The sequence below is a fragment of the Brachionichthys hirsutus genome, unplaced genomic scaffold (genome assembly GCF_040956055.1).
Source record: "Brachionichthys hirsutus isolate HB-005 unplaced genomic scaffold, CSIRO-AGI_Bhir_v1 contig_386, whole genome shotgun sequence".
In the NCBI taxonomy this organism is placed as follows: Eukaryota; Metazoa; Chordata; class Actinopteri; order Lophiiformes; family Brachionichthyidae; genus Brachionichthys; species Brachionichthys hirsutus.
In genome coordinates this window covers 1-25000 of record NW_027180897.1, presented here as the reverse complement: position 1 = coordinate 25000, position 25000 = coordinate 1, and the positions used below count along the sequence as shown (strand labels likewise).

General features: G+C 49.4%; 1 protein-coding gene across 1 annotated transcript; it reads left to right on the top strand.

Moving 5' to 3' along the window:
- Positions 1-6: 6 nt before the first annotated feature.
- Positions 7-24568, top strand: LOC137916870 (utrophin-like; the record flags this gene model as incomplete). The annotated part of the gene is made up of 34 exons (XM_068759836.1): positions 7-149; positions 229-352; positions 452-539; positions 1109-1341; positions 1431-1599; positions 4478-4614; positions 5094-5231; positions 5309-5422; positions 6022-6177; positions 6269-6439; positions 6669-6860; positions 7186-7320; positions 9072-9221; positions 9480-9641; positions 10381-10512; positions 10820-10993; positions 11192-11347; positions 11473-11643; positions 12804-12983; positions 13064-13192; positions 16398-16568; positions 16660-16713; positions 17215-17304; positions 17473-17550; positions 17881-18018; positions 18114-18206; positions 18351-18521; positions 19691-19863; positions 20778-20928; positions 23387-23562; positions 23629-23764; positions 23978-24127; positions 24215-24367; positions 24467-24568. Coding segments are annotated over 34 exons (4890 nt in total), but the record flags the coding sequence as incomplete, so codon positions are not given.
- Between the last annotated feature and the right edge of the window lie 432 nt (positions 24569-25000).

Sequence of the window (25000 nt, the reverse complement as noted above, 5' to 3'; positions counted from 1 at the left end):
GCGGATGCTGGGATGACTGAGATGGAAGAGCAGGTCGTCGTGGATACAGTTGCTGTAGTTGCATCCGCATCGATCGCTGATCAGGAGTTGGCCCGTCCTGCTCCCCCTAAGAAAAGGCTGGTGGAGACAGATGCCGAATGCAGATGGACGTAAGAGCTGGGACACACACGAGCACCCTGGGCCCCACTGAACAGAGAGGTAGCACACACTGTGTTCTGTGCTCGGCAGGTTTGGAAATAAGCACTCTGACCTCCTAAACTGGATTAGAACATGGAGAATGTCTGCTCAAGCGCTGGCCTCCACACACCCTGAGACAGCAGCTGACGCAGCAGACCTGCAGGAGAAACAGAGCGTAAGCCCACCTCCTCGAACAGCAAATGATTTAGACTCACCGGTAGTTAGTATATGTGTCTTTAAATCACTCTTCTGCGCACTGATACAAATACTGTAGGCTTTGGAGTTGGACCTCATGGCGAAGGAAGCTGCAATAAGTCAAGTAATCCAGGAGGGCCGGGCCATTGGGGACCGGCTGGAGAGAGGTATGACGGAAACGATGCGGTCCATTATTATACATAATATTAATACATAATATATGTGAAGCACGTTCTGATCAATCCTGCTGAGAATCCGGCTATTTATGGCCGCGTAGCGCTCGAATCTGACGGAAAGCGGTTCCCCATGATTGTCTTTGACTGCGTTCCCATTGCTGCTTGGTATTTTCTAGGTAATTACGAGCTTGTGTTTTGTTGTCATTTGGCCTTACTTGCTGAGTATTGGAACGTGTGTGTATTTTGTAGATTGAGTAGGACTTTTATGTGTTTGCGGTACTTCAGTTAGGAACCATGGAACGACGCTGCCACATCCCACGGAGCTGATCTTGATTGGTTCCTACATGTTTTCTTTTATGCGTGCATGCATCTCATCACTGCTTATCTTCGTTTGCTCACCTGTGTTAGAGGTTATGGTCTGCCCACGTAAGCAGAACGTTTTCCATTATTAGGGGGGGGGGGGGGGCTGTTACACGTTCAGATTGTGTAAAAATGGACCTACTTTATTTACTTCCTGTTTTTGACATGCCTGCTGCATGTGCTTGCTGTCCCTTCCACAGACTCGGTGAAGGCAGATGTAGACCTGATCCAAACGGAGTGGGATGCTTGTGCGAGGGAGCTGCAGGCAGCCAGCAAGCGGGTCCAAAGTGTGAGTCGGGTCAGGGCAGCGTCTGCAGAGCTGGCAGACCTGGACAGAGCCTTGGAGGAACAGGACCATTGGCTGGACTTGAGCTCGGCTGTCGAGGAACGCCACAATGAGCCGGAGCTCAGAGGCCTGGGGGGAGAATGTCAGGTAACATCCATCCCTTTATTTTCTGCTGTGTAATCAAAAGAACGCTGTGATAAACGAGTGAAGTTCCTTCTTCCTCTTGTGTTCTTCAGGCCCGACTTGGGCAGGTTGCTGCCTTCGGCCTGCACTTAGCGCAGCTTTCTGCAGAGGCAGGGTCACTGGGAACCGTGCCCTCTCTGAAAGACCACATGGTGGCGGTATCAGCGCATCACGCCTCCACCCTGCAGCAGCTGCAGAGCAGACAGCAGGAAGTCAGCAAAGGTACTCCAGAACAATACGTCGAGTGTTTAACGTTCGGGCAGGAGCGTTGTCTTCTGTTTCATGGAGCTCGAGGACTCGGGGATTATCTTTATCTCTCAAACAGTTACCAGTTTCTCTCTCCTTGGTTTCTGCTAGCTACGGAGCAACCCTGAAAATCTGCCACTGCTGTACCGCGAGAGTTTAAACGGACTCTTCTTTCCAGAAACGAGCCTGGTGTGTGTGTGTGTGTGTGTGTGTGTGTGTGTGTGTGTGTGTTTGTTGACAGTGAGCCAAATAAAACCGTTTTGCTTCTGCCCGAGCCCTGGGGGCGGTTTGCCTCCTGGTGGGGCGGGGAGGCCCCGACCAGAAGCAGAGCGACTGGAGTCTCTCCTGGAATGTGAGCGAATGTCACGGAGGTCGTAGGAAATAATGCTCCACGGGCTACGAGTGGCTCGAGGCAGCCGCACGACGGCTGCTGCTCAGACCCTCAAAGGGGGGGTCGCAAGGCGGGTTCTTTAAAAATAGATGGTAATTTATTTTATTTGATGATTTAAAAAAACTACATAAATAGTATATATTAGTCCTGTTTCCAACTAAACCGTGCAAATAACAAATATTACGCTGATAAACGGCTCCGGAACAGCGTTCACTGTGACCTGGAGGACGCGCCGATCGAGCCTTCAGCCGATTTGAGCCTTCAGCCGATCGAGCTTTCAGCAGATCGAGCTTTCAGCCGATCGAGCTTTCAGCCGATCGAGCTTTCAGCCGATTTGAGCCTTCAGCCGATCGGGCCTTCAGCCGATCGAGCTTTCAGCCGATCGAGCTTTCAGCCGATCGAGCTTTCAGCCGATTTGAGCCTTCAGCCGATCGGGCCTTCAGCCGATCGAGCTTTCAGCCGATCGAGCTTTCAGCCGATCGAGCTTTCAGCCGATTTGAGCCTTCAGCAGATCGAGCTTTCAGCCGATCGAGCCTTCAGCCGATCGAGCTTTCAGTCGATCGAGCCTTCAGCCGATCGAGCCTTCAGCCGATCGAGCCTTCAGCCGATCGAGCCTTCAGCCGATCGAGCCTTCAGCCGATCGAGCCTTCAGCCGATCGAGCCTTCAGCCGATCGAGCTTTCAGCCGATCGAGCTTTCAGCCAATTTGAGCCTTCAGCAGATCGAGCTTTCAGCCGATCGAGCTTTCAGCCGATCGAGCTTTCAGCCGATTTGAGCCTTCAGCCGATCGAGCTTTCAGCCGATCGAGCTTTCAGCCGATCGAGCTTTCAGCCGATTTGAGCCTTCAGCCGATCAAGCTTTCAGCCGATCGAGCCTTCAGCCGATCGAGCTTTCAGCCGATCGAGCTTTCAGTGGACGTTTTCGGCACTGACTTGCATAAAGAATAAATGCCGATCAATGATCTGAGGGTGGCCGTGGCCGTGCACTCTGCCGCTGTGCTCACTCGTTCCTCCGGGTTCCCGTTCCTGATGTATTCACCTCTCGGGGATCAATAACATGCTCCTTGTCTGGTTGCTACGCCTGTTTTTATAGAGGCCTGTTTGTGCCTGGTGTTCCCACCATGTCACGGGACGGTGGGGGGTTGGAGGTCTCTCGCACCGTTATTTGGGGGGGTCCCGGTCTGAGAGGTTTGGGAAGCCCTGACCTACATGACTGTTGGTGTGGAGGACGTAGCGGGTCCCTCAGCTGGGCGTAGACACGGTGCAGAGAGCCGTCTGTCCTGCATTTATCCCCAGCATGTATTCTGTACCCATATTTGGCTAGTGGCTGGTGCTAATTTTAGAGTCTGACCCCCCCCCCCCCCCACACACACACACACACACTCACACTCATGCACTATAAATATAACCAGGCTGTGTAAACATTAAAGTAGAGTGAGAGTCAAACAGAGGAAGTATTGGCCACAACTCAGATTGAAAATGTCTTAAAGGACCGTTGTCCCCCCTCACCTGGACCGTTGTCCCCCCTCACCTGGACCGTTGTCCCCCCTCACCTGGACCGTTGTCCTCCCTCAACTGGACCGTTGTCCCCCCTCACCTGGATCGTTGTCCTCCCTCACCTGGACCGTTGTCCCCCCTCACCTGGACCGTTGTCCCCCCTCACCTGGACCATTGTCCCCCCTCACCTGGACCGTTGTCCCCCCTCACCTGGACCGTTGTCCCCCCTCACCTGGACCGTTGTCCCCCCTCACCTGGACCGTTGTCCTCCCTCACCTGGACCATTGTCCCCTCTCACCTGGATCGTTGTCCTCCCTCACCTGGACCGTTGTCCCCCCTCACCTGGACCGTTGTCCCCCCTCACCTGGACCGTTGTCCTCCCTCACCTGGACCGTTGTCCTCCCTCACCTGGACCGTTGTCCCCCCTCACCTGGACCGTTGTCCCCCCTCACCTGGACCGTTGTCCCCCCTCACCTGGACCGTTGTCCCCCCTCACCTGGATCGTTGTCCTCCCTCACCTGGACCGTTGTCCCCCCTCACCTGGACCGTTGTCCCCCCTCACCTGGATCGTTGTCCTCCCTCACCTGGACCGTTGTCCCCCCTCAACTGGACCGTTGTCCCCCCTCACCTGGACCGTTGTCCTCCCTCACCTGGACCGTTGTCCCCCCTCACCTGGACCGTTGTCCCCCCTCACCTGGACCGTTGTCCTCCCTCACCTGGATCATTGTCCTCCCTCACCTGGACCGTTGTCCCCCCTCACCTGGACCGTTGTCCTCCCTCCCTCTCTTTGCTCCGCGGTATTTGGCATGTGACTATTTACCACCGCTGACTCTGACTTGCCCTTGAGCAAGACTCTAACACCCCACTGCTCCGGGGAGCAGCTCGGTGGCTGGAAGCCTAAATCAAACATCTTGTTTTGGTTCTCCTCAGTTCTCCACAAGTCTCAGTCCTCTTCCTTCTCATTCCAGCCCTAGCCAGCCTGGAGGCCAAGCGGCTGCTGCCGAGCCGGACGGAGGCGCTGGAGGCGCTGGAGGCGAGGCTGGACACGCTGAGTGAAGGCATGGTGGACATCCCCACTGCTGAGGGGGCAGTAGAGCGGGCACAGGTGGGCTCATCAGGGTGTCGGCTCTGCAGCGAGCCGAGGCGGCGTGCGCGCCTCGCCTCCGGCCGTCGCTGGAATGTGGCTCAGCAGGTCTCTGTTATGTCGATCGGCTGTTCAGGCAGGAAACCAGCCTCGCCACGATGCTCCGGGTGTATTCAGCGTGCACTTACACACATCGCTAGAGGTCTTAGCCCTCCTGCTGCTGATAGGAATGAATCAGGAACACAATCTATTTCGTTTGATGGTCTTCTGTGGGCCTTAAGCCGTCACACGATGTCGTTGTGTTAGAACAATGACAGTAAAGAATCTGAAGATAATCCATTCCAAAGGCACGTTTTTCTCCCAATAGAAATAACAATGTTTACTGAAGCAGATCAGTCTGTTCTCTCGGCCTGTGGACGTCGGGCCGACTCGCTGGTAAACTGATATCTCTGATACGGCCTGGGCGTGGTATCTTAAACCTGCGCTCCTCTTCACATCAGAGTCTGTGTCTCGAGATCGAGCAAACACAGCAAGCGCCCGACCCTACAGAACTGCAACGATGGAGTCAGCTCTCCTCTAAGGCTCGAGAGGAGCTGGGCACGCTGCAGTGCATCCTGGGTAGCATGAAGGACAATCAGGTAGAGCGGTGTAGAAAGCATGCAGGTGTGAAAAGTGTCATCGGTGTGTCAAATCTGGATTTTCCACACGTGTTCAGGTGCATTTGGTGGAAGTCGAACGCTGGCTGGACGCCGTTGAGGAAACGTTGTCTCAGGATGCTTCAGGGGAAAATGACAGGGAGAACTCGCAGGAAGAACTTAACCAGTGCAAGGTGAGAGGAAGATATTATTCATGTTCTAGTGTTCCATGGCCTCACTACTCAGAGGAGAGTCAGTGGCTGCCAGCGTCTGCTTTACAGATTCATGAATTAGACTTCTCTCTTTCTCTTTTTCATTACCCTCGCCGAAGGGGAGGCGAGGGTATTGCAATTGGGTGCGTTTGTCTGTTTGTCTGTTTGTTTGTCTGTCCGAGCGCATAACTCAAAAACTAGTAACCCAATCGACTTGAATTTTTTACACAAGCAAGGTTCTGTCCGTGGCTCGGTCCTCCCCGAGAATGGCGTTGATCCGGATCTGGATCCAGATTCTAGAATTATTTTTACATCTGGAATCGTGCCTGTGCTGTAAACTGCCACTTTAAGAGGGAGGGACACGAATGGCATGATGGGAAAAAGAGTCCAGAAGGAGTCTTGTAGTACATTCCGGAGCAGCAAGCTAGAGCAGGTTTGGCCCCTCTGATCCGGAAGCCCTGTTTACTGTCTCACAAGATCCAATAGTCTTTTGGAGGCGGAGTCTGCAGTCTCTGATTGTCTTTCTAGTTCTCATTTGTCGTCGCTTTCTTTTTTCTTGTCTGTCCGTCCTTGTTGTCCAGGAGTATGTGAATGAGATGGGCTCAGTGGAGGGCTCATTGAAGCAGATGGGGGAGAACGTGAGAGCTATACAGAAGGCTTCGGTCCCAGGACTGCTCAAGTGTGGACAGGATGTGCTGGACAAGCGCCTGGACAGATTTAACTCTCTCAGTAAGCAGGTGAGGAAGACTTTCTGCCGTCGCTCCCTGCTAATACATGTCAACAAGAAACGGGCCTCTGTCACATCTGGTGTCATATTGTTCCTTCCAGCTGCTCATCCATCAGGAGTATGTAGCAGAGACTCTGGAGAGGCAGAGCAATCTAAAGAAGGACCTAGCAGAGATGCGGGAGTGGATGACCCAGGTCGACGACGAGTTTCTCATGAGGGACTTTGAATACAAGGGCCCCGAGGAGCTGGAAGCATCGCTGGAGGAGATGAAGGTGACGAAGAATCAACGTGGAGGCGAAGAGGAGCAAAAACGAAGAATCTACTGGACTTGTCCACGTTTGATTGAAGACGTTTCGCCTCATCCAAGAGGCTTGTTCATCTGAAGAAGCCTCCAGAACAAGTCCAGTTGATTCTTCGTCTGTGCTCTTTGCCTCTACCTGGACAGACTCGTCTACGTCATCGTAGTGATGTGGACACGTTTCTACTCCCCATCTCTCTCAGAGGGCTAAAGACGATGTGCTGCAGAAGGAGGTGAAAGTAAAGATCCTGAAAGACAGCATTCACGTGCTGATGTCCAGGACATCGCCCCCTGCTGGACGTGGCAGGCAGGCACTGACCTCAGAGCTGGAGGTGGTGCTGGCCAACTACCAGAAGCTCTGTGACCGCTTTAAGAGCAAGTGTCACACTCTGGAGGTAACGTGTGTTCTTTTATAACGCTTTAAATGAACGGGCTCCTGGTCGTGCTCGTACGCATCACTAGCCCAGTCTGACGTGTTGCTTTATTCAACGCATCAATCCTTGGCCTCCTATTGGTTCATGCTCATCCAAAGGAGTCCAGGAACGTGAAGGCTGCTGGTGAACCTGGTTCAGGGTGAAGATCAGATCCGTCACTTTGCTTCATCATCCTCCCCTTCGGTGTCAGAGCCCCCTAGAGGGGTTTTTGTGAACATGCCTCTGTGTTTTTTGTTCTAAATGGCCTTAATTAGGTTTCTCTGTTGCATCTCCCTGTTTGCTCCAGGAGGTTTGGTCCTGCTGGATGGAGCTGCTCCAGTACCTGGAGACGGAGCAAAGCTGGCTCAACACGCTGGAAGAGAAGGTCCAAACGACTGGTAACCTACCAGAGAGCACCGAGGCCGTCACCGAAGCCCTGGAGGTGCAAATACTCACTCACTCACTCACTCACTCACTGACTCACTCACTCACTCACTGACTCACTCACTCACTCACTCACTCACTGACTCACTCACTCACTGACTCACTCACTCACTCACTCACTCACTGACTCACTCACTCACTCACTGACTCACTCACTCACTCACTGACTCACTCACTGACTCACTCACTCACTCACTCACTCACTCACTGACTCACTCACTCACCCACTCACTCACTCATTTTCTTCCCCCGTTGTTCAGTATCTCAATCCTTTAAACGCATGGTTGAGGATCTATCAAAAACTCAGTCGTAGTATTTATATACTGTCCTGGTCTTTTTTCCATAACGACGAGGAGACGCCGCCGCCATCGATCTCAAACTGTCACTAAAGCAACATATAGCATCAGGGTTCCACGGTAACGGTTTAGACGCCACATGAAACCTGCCTGCCCGGAACCATTTGATGGTTGCCCACAAATACTTTACTTTTTGTCGTGTATCTAATAGACGAGGGACTAATGATCGTCGGGATTCACAAAGGCCTGAACATGTTTCTGACCAAGATGAGACTAATGATTTTCCTGTGTGATTCATATGAACGTTTAGACTCTTTTCTTTTTTCTCCCCGTCGTCAGTTGCCATTGATCCCCCTGTTACGCCAAAATCAAATAATTTAAAAAGTTGTTTTGACATTTGAAAGAAAGTTCTCCTGTATTTAGTTTTGCTTTCATGCCCGAAACATAAACGACGTTGAGACGGGAGCAGCATTACGACGTAAATGCACCTGCCGTCTGCAGACGGCCTGCGCACAACTCGTATTTTTGTTCACAAGACGGCGGCGCTGATGGAAGCAACAAATCTCACGTCCGATCAACATATTTGGTCAAAATACTAGCTGCAATTGATTTGGCCAATCACTGATTTTTAAAATTCTTGACCGGCCGATAACGATTTTATAATTAACTGACAGCAACACCTTTAATGTTCCAATCTTATTTTACTGAACACAAACAAAACCTGTTGTGAGCCTCTCACCAAAATAAAGTTCTCAGCAGCGTTTAGCTTTTACAGATAAAAGGAAATGACGAGGTTTGAGGTCGTTAATAAAATAACTATCTACAGGACAAATTAACAAAACGACCTAAACCATCAGCGAGGTGTCCTGAGTTTTAGCTTTTCTTGTAGTGCAAAAAGCCAAAACGCCCAAATGCAGCAGCTTTGTGACGATTTCTATGTAAATAACTTGGAACAGCTTACAGGACAAAATCACCTCAAAGTCAAACATTGTAAAAACAATAATTCAGCATGTTTAACATTTTAACTCATTCAGTACCACAGAAGGGTGGTCTGTAGAGAACGACGGAATCGGATTTGGCCGTGTTGATTCATAGAGATGAAGGAAAATGAAGCCCCTTCAAGACATTCCTTCTCGTCTTTGACCTTTGACCAGACTTAGCAGTTTCTGCTACTATCCAGCTTTTTGATCAACATGTACACGTTTTCTTCCCATTAACTTTCTCTCTGGGATTTTCTTGCACTAAACAATCTTTCTCCGGAACAGGTTTTTCTTCCAGTCTTGCTATCCTTTCCAGTTTCTGTGTCAAACGTTTGGAACTCAAAAGCTGTTTTAATTTATCGGGCTTTGTCGTGACTTTAAGGCGTTATTACTCTCTTTCCACGGTTTGCTTCCTTTTTTCTGATTTGCTGTTCCTAAGTGGAGCCTTTTTCCATCTCCCCTTTTACCATCAGTCTTTGGAGAGCGTGCTGCGCCACCCAGGGGACAACCGCACCCAAATCAGAGAGCTAGGTCAGACCCTAATCGATGGCGGCATTCTGGATGAACTCATCAGTGAAAAACTGGAGGTCTTCAAATCTCGTTACGAGCAGCTCAACCACCAGGTCAGGACTTTGATGTGTGGGTGTTTTATTAATCCTGGACTTTTGCATAATTTACCATGTTGAACAATGCCAAACATGACCTTGTGTCATTATATTCATTCAGTTAAGAGAGATCTTTGTTTTATTCTTGCAAACATTATTTTTAGAATCATCCCTGTTTGCTGTTGGAGTATAATGATTACTATTGTACTCATTGCGCTTATTAGTATTATATTGGTCACCGCGAGACATTTGAATCCATAAGCTGACGTCCTCCAGGCAGTAAACAGGCAGATCAGCCTCGAGCAGCAGCTGCAAACTCTGAAGGAGAACGAACAGAGTCTTCAGACATTGCAGGAGTCTCTGAGGCAGCTGGACCACACGCTCACCTCCTACCTCACAGATCGCATCGACGCCTTCCAGCTGCCACAGGAGGCGCAGGTACAGTACGGCACACACCTGCACAGTCTCGCTGTAGCGTGCCCAAAGGCCTTACCAGACAAAGGCCTTTGATCCCAAATAAAAACAATACAGCGGCTCAACATGCTTGTCTATGGATGCTTCACCAGTGGAATAACCTAAAGGTCCCATATGATGAAAAACTCACTTTTCCCATGTCCTGTTAATGTCCTATTACGGAGGTTTGGGTCCTTATCAAGACAAAAACAGCAAACTAAAGCATCAAGTCAATCCTTCCTAGTTCCGTACTCACCTACTGAAACACGTCTGGCAGAAATCGTCGTCAGTGTGACGTTACACTTATAAAAACGTGAACAAGATGTGCGTCCCTGTGTCTGCGCTCTGCCCGTCCTCGCTCCACCGGCGGCATTTCCCTGCATAAAGTTTATTTTTGGTGGTAATGTTCCGGCGAAAATTGGAAACAAATTTTTAGTGTGTGGTAAAAACCAGACTGCTTTATGGATCGGCGCAGCATCTGTTTGCTATTTTGACCGACTGTCACAGATATTTCATATCTGTCAGGGAACTGCATCAACTTGTGGAAAAAGGGTAGAAAAATGGACCTTTAATATTCACACACATGCTGAGAGAAACTTCTTAAGAGATCAATGTAACTATGGTTGAAAAGGTATTTGTTGTATTCTAAGAAACACAAAACATGGTTACAATAAATGAACATCCTCAACATGCAGCATGTATTCAATATTCTTTCCCCCTTCAGACCATTGGGGCAGAGATCACAACCCACGAGGTGACATTGGAAGAGATAAGGAGGAGAAATGTGGTCAACTTGCCTCCCCCAACCGCTGATGGCAAAGCTGGTCGAGGTGGGACGAAGCTGGACCTCCTACAGGTAACACTGAGTCCTGCTAGAGAACATCAAGAACCGAAGGCTGGCCTGTAGTTCAGCTACCAGAGTCAAAACAATAGCATCAATACTGGATGTACGTGATTCTACTGGTGGATGATTTAATTAAGGCTCATCCGCTTGTTATGCCCTTCCTGTTGGTGGATAGCCAGTATATTGTTAAGACATTGTTTATTTTCATGTTTAAAGTGTAAAGAAATGTACAATTGCGGCTTCTTGTTGAGAACTGTGTGTGGAGTCTGTTATAAATGAAATGTGCAGCTTTGCAGACTGTTCCTTTTACCCACTGCAGAGGAAGTTGAGGGAGATTTCCACAAAGTACCAGCTTTTTCAGAAGCCAGCTAACTTTGAGCAGCGCATGCTGGATTGTAAGAAGGTCCTGGATGGAGCCAAGGCAGAGCTGCATGTCCTGGATATGAGGGATGTGGACCCGGGAAAGATTCAATCCCACCTCGCTGGTTGCATGGTGAGAGACTTTGGTCATCCAAGCTTGATTAAATTGCAAATGATTCCACAAAGAGTGCTGTGTTCACATGACAGTGTTTAACCTGGTAAATGTCTAGGGCATAGAAACTAAAAACACAGGCAAGCCTCGCCATCTATTCTTTGCAGACACAAACACAAAAAATGCATCACTTACAGGCCAATTCATTTTATTTTAAAGAAACTCTACAAGTTGCTGAGTGAGGTGAAGCTGGAGGTGGAGACTGTGATAAAGACGGGTCGACAGATTGTTCAGAAACAGCAGACGGAGAACCCCAAGGCCATGGACGAGCAGCTCACTGCTCTCAAACTGCTGTACAATGACCTGGGGGCACAGGTGAGTGGCTCGATGGAAACTTTAAATCAACGTCATTCTCCTTTTTCAGCAAAATGCTGCTTGTGTCGGATTATGAGTAACATTCAATATCTCCGCTGACACCTTCATTTTTCTTTTATTTAAAGGTAACCGAGGGAAAGCAGGACCTGGAAAAGGCTTTGTCTCTGTCTCAGAAGTTCCAGAAGGAGAGCGCCGCCCTGCAGGAGTGGCTGCACACCAACGAGGCTGAGCTGCAGCACAGGAACAGTTGTGGAGACATGCCAGCTGACATTGATGCTGAAATTGGATGGGCTAATGTGAGTATTTAAACAAAGCATTCAGCAGGAACAAAGAAGTACTTTGGTGTTCGTCCAGCAGGTGGCGCAGAAGCTCCTGAAATGGTTTCTCAATGGAGATCAAACTGTATCAGTCTATATCAGATTATATCAGAGTGTATCAGATTATATCAGAGTGTATCAGATTATATCAGACTGTATCATATATCAGATTGTATCATATTATATCAGAGTGTATCAGATTATATCAGAGTGTATCAGATTATATCAGACAGCATCATATTATATCAGAGTGTATCATATTATATCAGAGTGTATCATATATCAGATTGTATCATATTATATCAGAGTGTATCAGATTATATCAGTGTATCAGATTATATCAGACAGCATCATATTATATCAGAGTGTATCATATTATATCAGACTGTATCAGATTATATCAGACAGCATCATATTATATCAGACTGTATCAGATTATATCAGACAGCATCATATTATATCAGAGTGTATCATATTATATCAGACTGTATCAGATTATATCAGACAGCATCATATTATATCAGAGTGTATCAGATTATATCAGACTGTATCATATATCAGATTGTATCATATTATATCAGAGTGTATCATATATCAGATTGTATCATATTATATCAGAGTGTATCAGATTATATCAGAGTGTATCAGATTATATCAGAGTGTATCAGATTATATCAGTGTATCATATTATATCAGACTGTATCAGATTATATCAGACAGCATCAGATTATATCAGACTGTATCAGATTATATTATACTGTATCAGATTATACCAGACAGCATCAGATTATATCAGAGTGTATCAGATTATATCAGAGTGTATCAGATTATATCAGACTGCATCCGATTATATCAGAGTGTATCAGATTATATCAGACTGTATCAGATTATATCAGACTGTATCAGATTATATCAGACAGCATCAGACTATATCAGAGTGTATCAGATTATATCAGACTGTATCAGATTATATCAGACTGCATCAGACTGTATCTGTATCAGTGGAATTATGGGAAACTATTATTTTGACACTAAACCCAAAACGATCAAATTATTTGGCAGTAAATGACTGAAACATGGCCGACATCACAGGAACTTGTTTCTGATGTGTTTTACGTCCTGTTCTATCCCCCGATCAGGGCCTGCTGAAGGAGTCTGAACGTGGCAAGGTGGATCTGTCCAGCCTGATGGAGACTGGCGCTGGTCTGCAGACCCTGGTGGGGGGCAGCGAGGCTCAGCTGGAGGGTAAACTCTGTGGCCTCAGTGACTCCTGGGACCGCGTTCGCACCTGGATCGAGGACTGGCTTAGTGCTGTGCTCGTGAGTACCAGTTCTTCTTACGGATAGAGGGCTGTTGGGAGGGTCGTATTCATATCGATGATGCGATTGCATGTGTGCAGAGTCACCAGAACGAAGTAGAAATCTTCGATGAGAACTTGGCTCACATCAGCACCTGGCTCTACCAGACCCAGATCCGGCTGGACGAGGCCGAGCGTCTGGCGTCGGCAGAGAGGGAGAAAGTGCTCAAGGTACGACGGGGAGAATGAATGTGTGAGTGGGATGAGGATGAGGATGAGGATGGCCCTGAAGTGGAAACTCAGTACATAAAGTACAATTAAAACTTTACCGGAAGCCTGGGAATGTGTTCAGATCATACCTTGAAGATTTTAGAAACATTTTAAAACAGCTTAGTTTTATGGCAGTCTGGAATCGCTCAAGGAAGTTGGAATAGATGCCCCAGCCACCTCAGCTGACTCCTCTCGATGTGGAGGAGCAGCAGCTCTACTCTGAGTTCCTCCCCCTGTCTCTAAGGGGGGCCCCAGCCACCCTGCGCAGGTCTCATTTAGACCGCTTGTGCCTGTGATCTTGTCCTTTCGGTCGAAATGCAAATCCCCCCCATATAAACTAACTGAAAACAATTTAGTATGTTCCGGCCGTCTGAAAACACCCAAATCAACGTTAATAAGTGCTGATCCCCTCATCCCCGCAAACAGGCTGCTAGAATCCAGCAGGACAAGTGAGACTTGATCAATAGAGCCTAAACACTGGTCTAAATGCTGCCATCCAGAATCAATAGAGCTTAAACACTGGTCTAAATGCTGCCTCCCAGAGAGAATAGAGCTTAAACACTGGTCTAAATGCTGCCATCCAGAATCAATAGAGCCTAAACACTGGTCTACATGCTGCCATCCAGAATCAATAGAGCCTAAACACTGGTCTACATGCTGCCATCCAGAGAGAATGGAGCTTAAACACTGGTCTAAATGCTGCCTCCCAGAGAGAATAGAGCCTAAACACTGGTCTAAATGCTGCCTCCCAGAGAGAATAGAGCTTAAACACTGGTCTACATGCTGCCATCCAGAATCAATAGAGCCTAAACACTGGTCTACATGCTGCCATCCAGAGAGAATGGAGCTTAAACACTGGTCTAAATGCTGCCTCCCAGAGAGAATAGAGCCTAAACACTGGTCTAAATGCTGCCTCCCAGAGAGAATAGAGCTTAAACACTGGTCTACATGCTGCCATCCAGAATCAATAGAGCCTAAACACTGGTCTACATGCTGCCATCCAGAATCAATAGAGCCTAAACACTGGTCTACATGCTGCCATCCAGAGAGAATGGAGCTTAAACACTGGTCTAAATGCTGCCTCCCAGAGAGAATAGAGCCTAAACACTGGTCTAAATGCTGCCTCCCAGAGAGAATAGAGCTTAAACACTGGTCTACATGCTGCCATCCAGAATCAATAGAGCCTAAACACTGGTCTACATGCTGCCATCCAGAATCAATAGAGCCTAAACACTGGTCTACATGCTGCCATCCAGAGAGAATGGAGCTTAAACACTGGTCTAAATGCTGCCTCCCAGAGAGAATAGAGCCTAAACACTGGTCTAAATGCTGCCTCCCAGAGAGAATAGAGCTTAAACACTGGTCTACATGCTGCCATCCAGAATCAATAGAGCCTAAACACTGGTCTACATGCTGCCATCCAGAATCAATAGAGCCTAAACACTGGTCTACATGCTGCCATCCAGAGAGAATGGAGCTTAAACACTGGTCTAAATGCTGCCTCCCAGAGAGAATAGAGCCTAAACACTGGTCTAAATGCTGCCTCCCAGAGAGAATAGAGCTTAAACACTGGTCTACATGCTGCCATCCAGAATCAATAGAGCCTAAACTCTGGTCTAAATGCTGCCTCCCAGAGAGAATAAAGCCTAAACTCTGGTCTAAATGCTGCCATCCAGAGAGAATAGAGCCTAAACTCTGGTCTAAATGCTGCCATCCAGAATCAATAGAGCCTAAACACTGGTCTAAATGCCGCCACCCAGAGAGAATAGAGCTTAAACACTGGTCTACATGCTGCCATCCAGAATCAATAGAGCCTAAACACTGGTCTAAATGCTGCCACCCAGAGAGAATAGAGCTTAAACACTGGTCTACATGCTGCCATCCAGAATCAATAGAGCCTAAACACTGGTCTACATGCTGCCATCCAGAATCAATAGAGCCTAAACACTGGTCTACATACTGCCATCCAGAGAGAATAGAGCTTAAACACTGTTCTACATGCTGCCATCCAGAGAGAATAGAGCTTAAACACTGGTCTACATGCTGCCATCCAGAGAGAATAGAGCTTAAACACTGGTCTAAATGCTGCCATCCAGAGAGAATGGAGCTTAAACACTGGTCTAAATGCTGCCTCCCAGAGAGAATAAAGCCTAAACTCTGGTCTAAATGCTGCCATCCAGAATCAATAAAGCCTGAACTCTGGTCTAAATGCTGCCATCCAGAATCAATAGAGCCTAAACTCTGGTCTAAATGCTGCCTCCCAGAGAGAATAGAGCTTAAACACTGGTCTACATGCTGCCATCCAGAATCAATAGAGCCTAAACTCTGGTCTAAATGCTGCCATCCAGAGAGAATGGAGCTTAAACACTGGTCTAAATGCTGCCTCCCAGAGAGAATAGAGCCTAAACTCTGGTCTAAATGCTGCCATCCAGAATCAATAGAGCCTAAACACTGGTCTAAATGCTGCCACCCAGAGAGAATAGAGCTTAAACACTGTTCTACATGCTGCCATCCAGAGAGAATAGAGCTTAAACACTGGTCTACATGCTGCCATCCAGAGAGAATAGAGCTTAAACACTGGTCTAAATGCTGCCATCCAGAATCAATAGAGCCTAAACACTGGTCTACATGCTGCCATCCAGAGAGAATAGAGCTTAAACACTGGTCTACATGCTGCCATCCAGAGAGAATAGAGCTTAAACACTGGTCTACATGCTGCCATCCAGAGAGAATAGAGCTTAAACACTGGTCTAAATGCTGCCACCCAGAGAGAATAGAGCTTAAACACTGGTTTACATGCTGCCATCCAGAATCAATAGAGCCTAAACACTGGTCTACATGCTGCCATCCAGAGAGAATAGAGCTTAAACACTGGTCTAAATGCCGCCACCCAGAGAGAATAGAGCTTAAACACTGGTCTACATGCTGCCATCCAGAATCAATAGAGCCTAAACACTGGTCTACATGCTGCCATCCAGAGAGAATAGAGCTTAAACACTGGTCTAAATGCCGCCACCCAGAGAGAATAGAGCTTAAACACTGTTCTACATGCTGCCATCCAGAATCAATAGAGCCTAAACTCTGGTCTACATGCTGCCACCCAGAGAGGATGACTAATGACGGAAACTGAACAGTGACCAGTAAATTGGTGGTCTTCCTTCCGCAGCGCATGCTGGAGGAGCTGGAGGACGTCGGTCTACGAGTGGACAACGTGAAGGATCAGGCCATCATTCTCATGACGAGCAGGGGCCCCGCCTGCCGGGACGTGGTGGAGCCCAAATTGGCTGAGCTCAACTGTAACTTTGACAAAGTGTCCCAGCACCTCAGAACGGCCCAGGTACGCAAGCATGAACACATGAACACAGGTCCGAGGCCTCTCAAACTCACGGGCTGCATGCCACGGTCTGTTCTTGTGTTTTGGAATGCAGATGATGGCCAGTCTGGAGTCAGGTGGAGTAGACCTGAACCAGAACGTCCCTCAGGTACAAGAAACAATAGTCAGAGCTGTGAGGGACAACTTTCACAAGTCATGTGTGTGTACATATATATATACTTTCTGACCATTGTTCAAGTCCAGCCCATTTATGACATTGACATGTTGTATTTATTTATTTTATTTATTTATTTAAAAAGGATCCCCATTGGTTGACACCGTGGCATCAGGTAGTCTTCCTGGGGTCCGGGATTACACGTATCAACTCAAATCATGAAAGCACGATATGTACATATCCACAAAACATATCCACACAGAACATCATATCAGTATACTTCAACAAACTTTACATTCATGTAATCATCGTCAAAACCATATTTTAATGTATTTTAAGGAGCTCTGCCTAAAGATTTTATCTCATCGAGATTTTATCTCATCGAGACTAATTTCTGAGTCTGAACGTGACAAATATTGCACCTGCACTAAGATGTGTGTGTTTGTGTTTTCTGAGTGTGTGTGTTTGTGTTTGATTCTCTTTTGGACTCATTAGGTCCTTCACAGCCAGGAGCTCAGAGAGGAGCGTGAGCCTCAGAGTCTTCCAGCGGAGGCGCTGGTCCTCAGTGAGGTGGAGAGCCTCCAGGCCCAGCCCCAGGCCCAGCTCCAGGCCCAGCTCCAGGCCCAGCCCCAGGCCCAGCTCCAGGCCCAGCCCCAGGCCCAGCTCCAGGCCCAGCTCCAGCCCCAGGCCCAGCTCCAGGCCCAGCTCCAGGCCCAGCTCCAGGCCCAGGCCCAGGCCCAGGCCCAGCTCCAGGCCCAGCTCCAGGCCGAGCTGAAGCATCTGCAGCAGCAGCAGGACCCAGCCGGAGTAGCCGAAGACGCCATCCAGACGGTTTGTCTGGAGCATTTTCATTCCGTTCCTCCATTTTGGGTGAATGCTCGTGTTTGATTTGGTAAGATACGACTGCAGGCGATGCAGCGCCGTGTTGCAGCATCAGCACCTCTATAGAGGAAGCGCTGCGTGATGTTTCTGCCTTGCTCTGGGCTGCCACCTGATCAGACAAGTATCTTCTTATTTGGCATTAGTGTCGCTAAACTGATCCGTACCGGTCCAAAGCAAGGCTCCGTCCGCGTGCTTCCGTTCTTACTGACTGTCAGTCGTCATGTACGATGTGCTGAAGGCTGCTGCAGTCTCTTCATGTGAAAGCCTTCTTTACGCCAGATGGATGAGGAGAAAGCTGGAGTGGAGGACCTGCTGAGAAGAGGAGAGGAACTGCTGCAGCAGGCTTCAGACGAGGGCCAGAGGGAGGAGCTGAGACCTCTGCTGCTCCGGCTGCAGGGCCAGTATTCAGCTCGCAGGGTGAGCTGCTCAGAGGACATCTTGTTTCTGGTCCGTGCGTAGGTGCTCATCTGCCTCATTGCCTGTCGTACGCTGGCACGGCTGGGCTGCTCTAGGAGTTGCGGGTGCTGCGAGACAGGCAGGAGGACATCTCTGTGGACTCGTCTTCTCACGCCCGGACAGAGCAGATGAGACCACCTCCAGCTGAGGTGTGGAATGCGCACATCATAAGCACAGTCTGCGCAGACACGCTAGGAACTAGAACTGTGTGGTGTTGATGCTAGCCTAGCATAATGTACCCCTGATTTCATCATCTGCATATCCTCTGTTCTTCTCCCTCACCTGTGGAACAGGAGCTGACGTCCGTGGAGAGCAGCAGCGCTCCTTCACTCGGGCCCTCCGACTACCTGCTAGACGTGAACAAAGCGCTGCTCGCCATGGCTGATAATGAGCTGCTTCTGAACTCCAGCGAGCTCAGCGAGGGGCGCTACGAAAACCTGTCCAACCAGGAGGATGTGCTGAGGGTGGGTCGACAGTTCATCGTCCCGTTCCTCTTTGTCATTGTGAGCACAGCGTCCTCACAGCTGTGGTGGTGAGGACAGCCATGATGGACGGCTTAGAGACAGTGGTGAGGACAGCCATGATGGACGGCTTAGAGACAGTGGTGAGGACAGCCATGATGGACGGCTGAGAGACAGTGGTGAGGACAGCCGTGATGGACGGCTTAGAGACGGTGGTGAGGACAGCCATGATGGACGGCTGAGAGACAGTGGTGAGGACAGCCATGATGGACGGCTTAGAGACAGTGGTGAGGACAGCCATGATGGACGGCTGAGAGACAGTGGTGAGGACAGCCGTGATGGACGGCTTAGAGACGGTGGTGAGGACAGCCATGATGGACGGCTGAGAGACAGTGGTGAGGACAGACATGATGGACGGCTTAGAGACAGTGGTGAGGACAGCCGTGATGGACGGCTTAGAGACAGTGGTGAGGACAGCCATGATGGACGGCTTAGAGACAGTGGTGAGGACAGACATGATGGACGGCTCAGAGACAGTGTCTCTGAGGAAAAGACAGGAGGCGGAGCTAGAAGTGGAGGAGATGAAGATGCTGAGGTTCTCCTTGGGAGTGTCCAGGTTGGACAGGATTAGAAATGAGACAATAAGAGGGACAGTGAAGGTTAGACGTTTTGGAGACAAGGTCAGAGAGACCAGACTTTGATGGTTTGGACATGTCCAGAGGAGAGACAGGGACTATATCGGTAGAAGGATGCTGAGGATGGAACTGCCAGGGAACAGGACTAGAGGACGACCCAGGAGGAGAGACATGGACGTAGTGAGGGAGGACATGAGAGTGGCTGGTGTTGGGGAGGACGATGCAAAGGACAGGACTAGAGGACGACCCAGGAGAAGACACATGGACGTAGTGAGGGAGGACATGAGAGTGGCTGGTGTTGGGGAGGACGATGCAAAGGACAGGGTGAAGTGGAGACGGTTGACTGAAAGTCCCTGCTTGACTCTAGAGCCCTAGTGAAGGCTCTGTTCAACACTGGTCTGTTTTTCATGTTGGGTTTTACTCTGCCTTAAAGTGATTGATTTGTTTCTTCTTCTACATTGAATGTCCGGATTATGGCGGGAAGCTTTGAGCAATGGCTTGAATTCATATTCTCCCCTCTTTGTCTTCCGATCAAAGAGCATCAAAGAGAACCTGGAGCGTCTCGGAGGTCGGCTCTCAGATATCCACCAACGCCATCCTGCCGTCGTTCCGGTCGCTTCTCCTGCTGAGGTTTCCCAGATCGGCGACTCGCTCGCTCACCTTAATGCCGAGTGGGACCGGGTCAACCGCGTGTACGGCCAGCGCAAAGGGTTGGTGCACCGACCCCGTGACCTCGACTCGACCCTGAGCTGCTGCTTTCAGACGCTAACATGCGTTTCAGGATGGGCTCTCAGCTAGCGGAGACACACACATCGAAACAATGTCTGCTCACACACAAACACACACGGGGTCACCTTGACGACGATCACCACAGCATAAACCGCCGACGGTTGCTGAGCACGGTGTAGTAGAATAAACCCGTAAGCTCATTTTGAACGGGCAGCCTCCGGGCGTCATTACAAATCGTTTGTTTGGTGGAGCTGCTCGTCCAGACCTCCACCGATCTGAGGAAATGGTGGCTCGTCAGCGAGAACGACCTTTTTATTCGCTGAATGTTTTAAGTAATGGGCTGCTCGGCCTATGCTGATTTATTTCATAGCCCCTCCGTGTCCCTTTGGTTGTCCTCACTTTCCTGCTGTCTGATACAGAATAACACTGTAAATGGTGACATTTTCCAGTGGATGACCTTGATTGTCCTTGAAGAAACGAGGACTTTTTATTCTGTTCTATATGAAACAGACACTTGGCATTAAATAAGAAATCAGATCCAGAACCCACCGTCAGATCAAGAGCTCTGTTTAGAGCCCGTCCCCCTCGTGTCACAGACATTCCTCTTACGGCCGGCGTGGGTTTGATTCTGCTTGCAGCCCATTCCCTCATATCTTCCCCGTGCGCTCCAGAATTTCCAAAATAACGCGAGTCCGAGCTTTGCATGCACTCATGTTCTTTATTCTCGCAGAAGGGAAAAGTTAGGAATAAAAAACCTAAAACCGAATTAATAAGCACAAACGTGAGAACATTTCTTTGGTATTTGTAGTGGAAGGAAAGGACGCGTTTGTCAGTGACGGTGGCTGGACAAACACTGCTGTGATCACTCCTTCCTTCCTTCCTGGGTGTTGTGCAGGAGTTTCGACCGTGCTGTGGCGGAGTGGAGGCGGTTCCATTGTGGTATGAATGAGCTCAGCCAGTGGCTGACGGACACGGAGACGCTGCTGTCCGAGGGCGGCGGCTGCGATGGACAGCTGGACCGGGACTCTGCACGACGACATCAGGAGGTCAGTGAAGTCGGTCTGGGTGTGTGCTTCGGTGCCTCGGAGGCATTTAAAAGCCTCAGAAATACTGAATGTGCTTCTTTTGTCGTTGTCTCTTTCTTTCATGGCATCCCACCTTTACCATCATATGATGGGTGAGTTAAATAGAACCGCGTGCTCCTGCAGTGGTTCCCAGACCTTCTCTGCTGCCCCCCAACCCCAGATCAGGACATGCACACATACACATATTTTGTTTTCAGACTCCAAATGGAATTAATACAAACCTCAACCGGATTGGTTGCTACAGGCAAACTACAAGACATAAATAACAAAATAGCAAACCGCATTTACAGTTTATTATTACTGTCGGCATTTACCTGCTGCGTAGTTTCCATTATTTCTTATGGAAAATATAGTTTCGGTTTCCAAACAAATCTGTTTTCACACAATATTATGGAATGAATTATGTTCCACTGTTTTTACATTTACCTGTGCAATCATTGTTACAGGTTTCTTTTGTTTTTATATTCAACATCCAAGCATCCGACCTTTGCTGTTTTAAAACTTGAACAACTCCCTGAGAGGGGACCCCCCCCCCCCCCCCCCCCAGAAATCTAAAGGTTTGCTGTTCCAAAATGACACCTTTAATCCTCACATCTTTTCGGTGACTGGTGTGAATGCTAAATGGAATGCACTTAAACAGCTTTTTCACACCCATTGATTCACGCACTCACTGCTGACATGCAAAGCCCACCAGGGCAGTCGGTGTCTTGCTCAAGGACACTTCAACATGGAGACAGTCAGCGCTGGGATTCGAACCACTCTACCGTCTCGGCCACAGCCGCCTGCTCCGTGCTGCAGAGCTTCTCAAATCCAATATCCAGCTTTGATCTGTATTAATGTTTGATTGAGGCCACATCAGAAAGATCATCTCACATCGGTTTGATGTGGCAAAAGGAAGACGTACGGCCGGGGGGGCCGTTCTCCAGTCCAACCCAAAATGCAGCCGGTGTCTGACTGGAACTGCAGCCTGGGGTGGTGTTGCACCGACGGGCTCACGGATCCAGTCCTATTCTTTGGGATTCTGAATCAGGAACTATTTCTGGAAGTGTTTCTGCAGGGCAGAGATGTGTGCTCCCCTACGAGGGATCACCGTGTTCTGCAGCTTGTCTTCAACCAATGGCTTCAGGTTCTCAAAGGACGGGCCCATGTGAGAACGTCTCCAGTGTTCTGATCAATGACCTGATTTGATCTGCCAGATTTGGGAGGTGTGCAACTTCAAATCCACTAAGCTTAATGAGGGACGTTTTACAGTCCACGGAGTTGACGTGGGTCATCCCATCGGGACGCCAGTGCTGCGCCGTGTATCATGCAGTGCCTCGGCTGCACATTGGGGGGAGACCCTCCCCATTTCCCAGCCATAGCAGATCCCCACACAGCCCCCCCATTTCAGATCGCCCTCTTTTAAGAAGAGCCGGTGGTTTTAAACAGTTCTTCTGCGGTGGCTCTTCCAGGAACTGGTTTGCAGAAAACGAATCCCTCCCTCATGCCACCTCCATCGCTGAATCTTCCATGCGTTATCAATAAACAGCCTTTGTGACGGTCAGTGTCTTCTTCCGTCTGCAGCTGCTCCTGCTACATGCTGTTGGACCGAGGAATAGCCCTTCGTTTGAATCCATGTCCACGGCACAGGGAAGCATCAATTCCTCCCGTTCTGTGTGGCGTTTTACACCGAGGCAGCTTCATAGGAGCATTTACCGACACGACCTGCAGCTTTAGTAAAGAGAGACCGCCGTGCACGGCAGGTGACGCGTTCTTGTCTGATTAAACTCAACTGGCTGGTCTTTGTGCTCTGGATGGATCGTCTCCAAGTGTTCGGCTTCAGGCTGTCGGAAGGTCGACTTACGACAGACGACACACTCGGCCGCTCCTCATTACCCACCGTTGTGCAGGAGAACCCAGCAGGTGTCGTCACATTTCCTGGTCTTTGCCTTTGAAGCTTCGTCCTCCTCTTGTTCTGTTTCATGCTGGAGCCCCGTCAATAACGTGTCCATGTTGAGCTGGCACAGTGTGACTGATGGATCGATTCATTCGATTCATTCCTCCCGTTGGTGATGTCAGACAGGAGACGATGACATCCTGTTCCCAAAGGAGAACTCTGTGCTGCTACACAAACACAAGAAATGAGGTTATTACAAAAGCTGCACAATGATTTCCAAAGGGAATGCAGATCGCTACCGTTATGGGCGTGATTCGTAACGCTCCGTCTTTACGCGATTCACATTAGCTGACGCACCCTTTAGTGGACTTAACAATTACTCATTCTACTTTATGGCTCTGTCTTGGCAAGTTAGATCGTTATTAGTGGGAGTGGCGGTTTGGCAGCTTAAACCTTGACGTTCCACACATAATGGCGACTGGTCGGTGGACGTCAGCAGGAGGCTTTGGCCTGGAGTCTCTCATTCATCCGTTCATCCTACAGGAGCTGGAAGAGGGGCTTTCCAGCCGCCAGCCCATCATGGCCATGCTGACCTGCACCGGGGAGCACATCATTGGGCAGCTGACCCCCCCTGAGGGATCCCTGCTTGAAGAGAAGCTAAAGACCCTTGGCCAGCGTTGGCGAGCCGTCAACCGGCAGGCCCTTAAGAGACAGCGCAGGTAACGTTACTGCTGCATGGCGACGGCATTCACGCAAATGAACAGAGACGTTTGTTTCATCGTCAGGCTGGCTGGGGGAGAGCTGGCCATGTCGGACCTGGTGTGGAAGCGCGAGCAGCTGGCGACGTGGCTGCAGCAGGCAGAAAACGCTGTTGGCTCCTTACCTGCCGCTGCTACCGACAGAAACCTCAAAGAACTGAAGGTACGGCTCAAACCACGGCTGAGCTCGTCTTCTGGAGTCCGGCTGCAGCCCGCTCAGACTGTCAGCAAGGTGTTCAAACTATTACTCAATGTTTGTGTCTTCACCCCATCAAACATGGACTTCCTGACCTCTTGGCTTACGTTAGTTTTGTTGCGTGAACACATCAGTCGATGTCTGCTGAAGCAGAGCCTGCCGCGTTCTCTTTCCCTGCAGGCCCTTGCAGAGGAAACGGATGCTCAGAACGAGCGCCTCGGATGGCTGAACAAACACGCCCCTCAGATCCTGGCCAGCCCGAGTGTCAACCCTCAGAGCAGAGACCAGCATGTTGGCAAACTGAGAGCCATCAACCTCAGCTGGAGCAAGGTGTGCAGCATCGTGGCCCCCACGGCGTTCATCCTGCCTCCCCTCTGCCATCGCCGCTCCACCCGCTCTCGCCTCTTCCCTCTGCAGGTAACGCATGAACTGCTGGAAAAGGTGGGCGAGGTGGAGGCTGACCTGCAGAGCCACGCCCAGTTCCAGGACCGAATGAGCAGACTCACTGACTGGATCATCGTCACGCACCAGACGATTGTGACCAGGGGCCTGAACTCGGCCCAAGCGCAGGTAGGATGTCTGACGACGGGTCGCAGCAACACGGCTCACTTCACTGGAGATCTGTATCCCAAACAACGGCCGTCTGTTTGACTCGTTCGCCTGCTGTAGGCTCTGGATGTCTCCATGAAGGACAGGAAGACGGACCTGGAGGAACTGCTGGCTCATTCTATAGAGCTGCAGAGACGACAGCAGCTGCTGCCTCATGAAAAGGTTCCATGTTGCACCTTCAGAGACCGCCAATCTGCTTTAGGCTGTTTGATGTCCTTTAATTATTATTATTAACTATTCAGGATATATCGTCTTCAGTCTGTCCATCTGTCCGTCTGTAAGAGCGTATCTCTCAAACTAGACACTCTGGCTTCACCGAACTTTACGCACACGTATTTGTGACTTTTAGTATTGACATTTTTTCATCACGTTTTCCGTGGAAGGATATTTTTAGGGTGATCTTTAGAATGGAGAGCTGGAACTTAAGGAAGACTCGGAGCTGCGACGGGCTTTCCGAAATATAAAAGCGTAGGTCTATTGAGGAGGAATCGCTGTTAGCACCAGCGGAATGCGCCGGCCGCTGTGTGAGTACGTACATAATGTTCCGTACGCCGCCAGGGGAACACAAGTCACAGGAAGGGGAGGAGCCAAGAC